The sequence below is a fragment of the Malania oleifera genome, chromosome 2 (assembly GCF_029873635.1).
Source record: "Malania oleifera isolate guangnan ecotype guangnan chromosome 2, ASM2987363v1, whole genome shotgun sequence".
Taxonomy (NCBI): domain Eukaryota; kingdom Viridiplantae; phylum Streptophyta; class Magnoliopsida; order Santalales; family Ximeniaceae; genus Malania; species Malania oleifera.
In genome coordinates this window covers 26,147,370-26,155,416 of record NC_080418.1, presented here as the reverse complement: position 1 = coordinate 26,155,416, position 8,047 = coordinate 26,147,370, and the positions used below count along the sequence as shown (strand labels likewise).

General features: G+C 35.5%; 1 protein-coding gene across 1 annotated transcript; it reads right to left on the bottom strand.

Annotated features, from left to right (window-relative positions):
- Nucleotides 1–1,043: 1,043 nt before the first annotated feature.
- Nucleotides 1,044–2,614, bottom strand: LOC131148099 (sugar transporter ERD6-like 6). Its single transcript, XM_058097832.1, has 7 exons — nt 2,432–2,614; nt 2,146–2,208; nt 1,977–2,066; nt 1,756–1,815; nt 1,568–1,633; nt 1,413–1,478; nt 1,044–1,142 (listed from the first exon to the last, which is right to left on the bottom strand). The coding sequence occupies exons 1-7, from the start codon at nt 2,612–2,614 to the stop codon at nt 1,044–1,046; spliced, it is 627 nt and encodes a 208-aa protein (XP_057953815.1).
- Between the last annotated feature and the right edge of the window lie 5,433 nt (nt 2,615–8,047).

Genomic DNA, 8,047 nt, shown 5'->3' with positions numbered 1-8,047 from the left:
CTTTACCTAAACCTCGTTCATCTCAAAAAAATATAATAAATAATATTATTTTAGGGTGCCCGAAGTTTGACCTCTATAAAGGAAATGTTCCTAAGCTTAGTTACGAGCTACAAAATTTAACAACCAACTCCTTTTCTAACCGTTATTTTTCTTTATCTTAAATGTCGTTAATAAATATGCTTATTAAAGAATTGTAACACTTAAAGCTATATATTCACTTGATAGTCATTTACTTTTTGTCTCATTAAATCACGATCATAGTTGAAATTGTCAGACTCCTTAAGTTACTTTACGAATTATTCATTGTTCATGATAATTTCATTAAAAGAAGATTGTCATAATTAAATAACAATTATTTATATTACAAATGATATCGATACTCTCAGAATAAATATATTAACAATTATTTGGAGTATCTATTAAAACTTGAAAATGTAAAGACCTACGGACTTGTGACATCATAAGCTCTGACTTTTAACATTACTCATTCAAACCAGTTTTACAAACTAGACGCACTAGAGAAACAATCGTCCTAAGTGCATCATACTTTGAAACCAAATTGACATTTTTAAGGATGTTGCTTCAATAATAAGGACTTTCTTTTTGACTCGTACCTCTCAAGGTCAAATTTTTCAAGACATTTATACCAAATTAGGTGTTCTAGTCAAATTATTTGAAAGCCTTATTTTCAAATTATCTCAATTTGTTCTTATTGATTAACTTGTGGGCCCATATGTCGACCATCACTAGAAGAAAATTTTAAAAAAATAAAAATAGATTTGTGTCCCGGAACCAATAAACCAACCAAAATGGAAATTAAATCTGGAAAAGCTGAGACTTTTAGAAGGACAAGATCCATACCTGGAAGAAATCATGTGCGTGGAGATCTGGAATTGAGTGTCGCACCATTCTCTCTCTCTCTCTCCCTCTCTCTCTCTCTCTCTCTCTCTCTCTCTCTCTCTCTCTCTCTCTCTCTCTCTCTCTCTCTCTCACAGTATAAACTCTCGTGACTGACGACCGAAGAAGGTGGATTTTCAAATCTTTCATGTTGTTGAAATCAAAAGAATCCAAACATCTAACGATATGCAAACACATAGTTTGAGAAAAAGCTTCTCTGCGATTTCAATCTCTTTGCAAAACATCTATCATTAATGCCATCAATGCCCACAAATCAGTAAACAAAATTTCTGCCAAATAGGTCTAGGTGAGTTGTTTAGAAGATTACCCAACACTGCAAGTAATCTCCAATGAACGAAAAGTCCCAGAAGATAGGCAAGCATTATTCCAATTGTTACAGAAAGCTAGAATGACAAAAGTTCAAAAATTGGCTGATTTAGGCAAGAATTGAAATCTTATAATCTGATAATGGTATATGAATAGGTAAAATTGTGCCACTAAATAAAACATCCCACCTGATTAACAGAACCAAGGCGGCCTCTCATGTTTTGACGTGCTATCTCAGCTATATATACAGGAACCTATTAGATAATAAATAGAAATGTCCTATGAATGTTTCATTCACACAACATTTCAAACTTGCACCACCATAGTTGAGTTCAACATTTACCGTGTACGATATTATTCCCACACCAAAACCCTCCAACAATCTTCCCATGTAAAGAAATGAGTAATCCTACACAAAACGGGGAATTGTATGCAAAACAAAACACAAATGATGGTTATATATGCATTGAATTATAATTTTAAAAAATAATAATAATAAAAATAAAATAGAGAGAGAATCATAATACTCACTTTGGCAAATGATATTGCAAGCCAACCAATAATATTAGGGATGGCAGCTATCATCAAGGACTGCAAGGAACTATATTACTTTTTAGTTAGCACCTTATAGCATCTATGGAGCTAAACTATATGCAGATTTTGCTTTCAAATGCAAGAAAAGCAATCCCAAAAAAGTGCTAATCACACAATGCTTAATCTTGGATGGAAAGGAATCCATGATCAATTCTTACCCTTTTTCTCCCAATGTACTCAACAATCTGACCGCTCACTATTGCCCCAACCATGGCGCCCACATTTGAGAGCGAACCAAACAATGAGAACTGAACAAAGAAGCCGAGTCAGGCGAAAAAAAATCCTATGAACTCAAATTAAGCTAATGGAACAAAGATTCAAACATACCTCCGATACAGTCAAGTTCAGGTTGCTAGTAATGGCTGATTGGGTAGGTGAAGAATAACCAGACTGCGAGTTCAGATTATTTGAGAGCTAAAGAAATATCGATCTCCATTTTATTGCTTAGAAAATTAAAACCCAGCCCATCACAGCCCTGTATGATTTCTTCATGTTTCCATGGATTAAAAAAAGAAAAGGAATAACAGATTGCATTTTGATTTTCATTTCCCCTCTAATCGTTCAGTTACAAAAAAAAAAAACGAAACACAGAAAGAGAAGATGGTGTGCGTACGATGAAGCCAAACTTAATAGGACCCAAGGCGATGATGAGGACACAGGCGACGATAGAGACGGAGCTATCACGAATGGCCTGAGAAGATCCCAACATGCTGGATTGCCTTAACCCCATACGGTACCAGCTCCTCGTGTGGAGGAACGGTTTCCTGAGATCTTCATTCTCCTCCCTGAAACTCATTTTGCCAACTCTCTCTGTGATAAAGAAACGCAACAGGAGATCGGAGATAGGCTTCCCTGTTGGGGAAAGAAGAGACTGCGGGAGGGAGAAGGAGGCGGGAGGAGAAAGAAGAAATTTGGGGAAAGTGTGGGAATTTAAGATTTCGAGCATCAGTGATGGTTTCAAAACTGTCACTAATACTCCCTTATTAGTGACGGTTCTCCCAAATCGTCACTAATACTTTTAACTATTTATTTTTAAAATTTTTTTAAATAAAAACACTAGTAGTGACGGTTTTAGAACCGTCACTGATACCCCATTATTAGTGACAGTTCTCCCAAACCGTTACTAATACCCTTAACTATTTTTTTTTAAAAAATTTTTTAAATAAAAACACTAGTAAGGACGGTTTCAAAACTGTCACTAATACCCTTGACTATTTCTTTTTAAAATTTTTTAAAATAAAAACATTAGTAGTGACGGTTTCAGAACCGTCACTAATACCGGTTCTGCCAAATCGTCACTAATACCCTTAACTATTTCTTTTTAAAAATTTTTTAAATAAAAACACTAGTAGTGATGGTTTCAAAACCATCACTAATACCCTTGACTGTTTCTTTTTTAAAATTTTTTAAATAAAAACACTAGTAGTGATAGTTTTAAAATCGTCACTAATACCCTTAACTATTTTTTTAAAAAAAAATTTAAATAAAAACACTAGTAGTGATGGTTTTAGAACCGTCACTAATACCCCCTTATTGGTGACGGTTCTCCCGAACCATCACTAATACCCTAGAATCGTCGCTAATATTTTCCTAGAAAAATTTTCGCGCTAAAATTGTTTACCGCGCTGTTTTTAGGGAAGAAAGTATTAGTGACGGTTTTAAAACCGTCACTAATAGTGTCGTATTAGTGACGACTGATAAAACCGTCACTAATGCTTAGACTATTAGTGGCGGTTATTAAAAACCGTCACTAATACTAACTTTTAGTGACGAAATTGAATTCGTCACTAATACTTTTGTCACTAAAAACCAGTTTTTTTATAGTAAATGTCATTCTACCATTATGCGTTTCGTTTCTTGTTATTAATTTGAAAATTTGTAATTGTATATTTATTTATTATTTTACCATTATTGAATTCATTTTGTATTTTATGATTTATCTTCTCTTTAAAATTGAAAATTAATGATGCAAGGTAACCAAGCCTAACTTTAGATACTATGAATTAAAAGTGAAACTACAAAAAAGATGTATGTTCATTAATAAGAGATGAATTGGATATCCACTTTGAACAATATTTCATCACGATGAGAGCAATGATGCTAGATTTCAAACTACAAAAAAGATCTACCTTCAATATAAATGTTTTTTAAAACATTCCATCAAATCAACTTTTAGAGTTTCCCAGGTTTTTAAAACATTTTAAGTGTGAAGTCAACTGCCCTAGGGCCTTATAAACATTTATTAGTTCCTTTCATATTTGCATGCATTTTTTTCCCAAATCAAAAGGCTATTAATTACAATTAATTCTTTTTTACTTCATTATGTTTATGTGTTTATGATTTGTTTGGAATATCATTATTACTGTTCCAAAAATCACTACTATTGTTTCAAAAAAAATTATTAGTTGGTTTCAGAGTCACAACCCAAATCTTTAGGCTTGTATACATGAAACGTGAACATTCAATCATGACAAATGATTGATCTTTAGTTGTTTTCTTGATGTATAAATTTATTTCTTGGTTCAAATTTTTTGTTTTATTTTATCTGTATTTAATCATGACAAATAAAGGAGGTTTCCCATCGTTTCTTAATAGGCTTAAAAATAATAATAATCTCTACCATGTATTTTGTTAAATTAATCTGGGACTTGAAAATTGAACAAAAAACAAAACAAATTGAATATGTGAAGGATCTTTAGGAAAGATTGAAATGTCCATGACATTAAAGAATGTGATATGAGTAGTAAACTTACTGACTTCTAATTTTGCAGTCACAAAACTTAACCTTACAAGTAAATCAATGTCGAATTTTTCAATTGAAACCATGCACAATAAAAGGAAATCCTACTTCTCACGGGATCCTTATGCAAAATTAATTATTGTCATTTCATGCGTGCATTGAAGTTTAGACCCGTTCAAGAATGGTTACTATACATTCATACCCGGACCGAGGGCACCTAGTAATGATATTGATATTTACTTGAGACCATTAATTGATGAGTTGAAAGAACTATGGGAAAAAGGAGTGGAGACATTTTATGTGGAAACCAGGACAACATTTCGGATGCATGCTGTACTGTTGTGGACAATTAATGACTTCCCCGCCTACGACAATCTGTCGGGCTAAAGCAAAAAAGATTACTTAGCATGCCCAGTGTGTAATAAGGATGCTGGCTCCTTATCCTTAAAGCATGGACGCAACTTATGTTTTATGTGTCATCGTCATTTTCTATGACCTGAACATCCTTGAAGGACTCGTGGTGTTAGAAGCTTTAATGGAAAACCTGAACGAAGGTTGCAACCAAATCGACTAAGTGGAGAAGAGATATTAAACCAGCTCAGGTTGATCAGAGATATGAAATTTGGGAAATCACCTAGCAGTAGAAAAAGGAAATATGCTGAGTGGGAGTTAAATTGGACAAAGAGAAGCATCTTCTTTGAGTTTTCATTCTAAAAAGATCTTCCACTACCCCACAACTTGGATATCATGCACATCGAGAAGAACATTTGAGAGAATGTCATTTGTACATTGCTGGATATAAATGGGAAGACAAAGGACAACGCAAATGCTTGTTGGGATATGGAAGATATGTGAATATGGCCTGAGTTGCATCTGATTCGTGATGGGGACAAACTTCTCATGCCATCAGCCTGCTACACATTTTCAAAAGATGAGAAAAATAATTTCTTTGAATGGTTGAAATCAGTGAAGTTCCCTAATGGATAAGCATTGAACATAACTCGATGCATAAGCACGAAGGAAGGAAAGATGTTAGGAATGAAAACTCATGACTGTCACGTCCTTTTGCAATGAGTTCTACCCATTTTCCTTCGTGGACACTTAACTGAAGATGTTCGCTCGATGCTGATTGAATTAGGGAACTTTTTTCGATAGTTGTGCTCCAAGAAATTGAGCGTAAACATACTTAAATGGTTAGCGGAGAACATTGTGATCATACTATGAAATTTGGAGAAAATATTTCCTTCAGCATTCTTCGATGTGATGATCCACCTAGTCGTCCATTTACCAATAGAGGCCATAATTGGAGGACCGGTCCAATATCGTTGGATGTATATTGAGAGGTAAATTATAAAGTCCTACAATGTTCACATGATTTCCTCGCTTTTTTTTTTTTTTTTTTTTTTGTGTACAAGTCAATAATGCTATGTAAAATGCACAAGTTTTATCCACTTTGAAGGGGAATGTGCGCAGTAAGGCACGACCAGAAGGTTCAATCATTAAGGCATACACTGACAGTGAATGTCTTGCATTTTGCTCAATGTATCTACATGATATTGAAACAAGGTTCACTCGTGAGAAGTGAAATGCAGACGTTCATTCTATTAATGCTGAATATGAAGAACCAATGAGCTCTATATTTCGAGAAAATGTTCGGCCATTCGGTGCACGGGTTTACATTTTCATTGATATGGACGACCTACGAAAGGCCCATTTTTATGTTAATAATTGTGATGAAATTGTTCCATATATTGAGTACGTGGTTCAAAACTCCTTACTTTGCTTTGTATTTACATGTGCATATATACTTAGTTGACATTAACATGTACTATTGTTGCATATAGCAAACATAAAGCTGAACTTTTGGCTCAAAATGAAAGGAATATTGACGAAAGACATAAGAATGAATTTGTCAATTAGTTTGGGTGTCGTGTAAGTAACAAATACTGCCTGAGTTTGCTACAATGTACATTTTCAATATTGACGGTTTACTCATACAAAGTCCATTTTATTTAATAGATGAAAGTCATGTATTATAATAAAGAACCAACAGCAAGTAAAGATTTGTACGCATTGGCATGTGGCCCCGATCAACGAGTTAACCGCTACAGCGGTTGCATTGTCAACGACTTACTATTTCATACGAAGTCCCTCGAACTGCATAGAAGAACCCAAAATTGTGGGTTGCAATGCTAGGCATAGAAGGAGATGAGGAAATTGACTACTTTTGTGTGTTGGATGACATTCTAGAGCTTCACTATGGAGCTAATAGACTTGTTCACATCTTCAAGTGTACCTGGTGGGACATTAGCAATAAAAAGAGTGGGATAAATACAGATGCTTACTTTACTAGTGTCAATTTTAGTAAAATATGGTATCAAAACGACCCCTTTGTGCTTGCGACACTGGCAGAACAAGTGTTATACCTTAAGGACACAAAATTGAGGGGTGAATGGCATGTGGCCCAAAAAATTCCTCCTCGAAGTTTGTGTGATATTATAGAAGTCGTAGATGGGGAGAAGAGTATCAGTGATGATGCTTTCCAAGAAGTTCAACCATCTGTTAGTGTAGGAACGCACTCCGCTATCAATGTTGCTGAGGAAGGAACTGATCCTATACCATTGAATAGGGTTGGTGCCATGGTAGAACACGTAGGAACTGCTGACATTAGAATTAAACCCTATGTACAAATTGACTTCATCGACAGTGATGAAATTGATGGGGAAGATGAAACAATGGTTGAGTACTGTAGTGAAGAGGAAGACACTCTAGAAAGTGAGGATGATACTGAGGGGGTAAGCGTGTTATGTTGTCACCATGTATTTGACATGTGAAAATAAGTGAAAATATATTTACTATGCATCCATCTAATATCCAATCTTCTTATATTTACTTGTGAATTATTTTGTAGACATGGCACTAGGAGGTCGTTGTCGCTTACTTCACTCTAGGCTATCCACGACATCATCCCACGAGGATGATGGGTCATCCTCGAGAGCGACTGAGCACGTCGGTGCTGATGCGGCACCATGTGAGCCCTCGGGACCCCAGCTCGACATGGATCCATCAGTTGGGGATTAAGCTCAAGGAGAGTTACCGACGATAATGAGCAGCGTTGGTAAAGTTATAAGTATTTGATTTAGAATAATATATTTACTATCATTTCACGTATATGATTATCGTATTGTTTTTTAACTCTTCTTTTAGCATCAACCTCTATAATACAGACAACGAGTTCAGGTCATGGTGTAGCGAAGAACATTGCGCTAAAGAAGCACCTGGAGAGGATTGGGCGGCGGATCCGTATTGACATTCCTCCAGGCTTTATGGCCACATTTGACGATTGGTGCACAGCCTGGTCACAGGAGCTTGGCATTGTAGGTCGATAATATGCTCCAGTCACCTGCTTCACCTGGCCAAAGGTGACGGAGGCTCAACGCTTGGTTCTATATGAGCGGATCTTAGTAAGTAACTCTAAAACATTTCTTT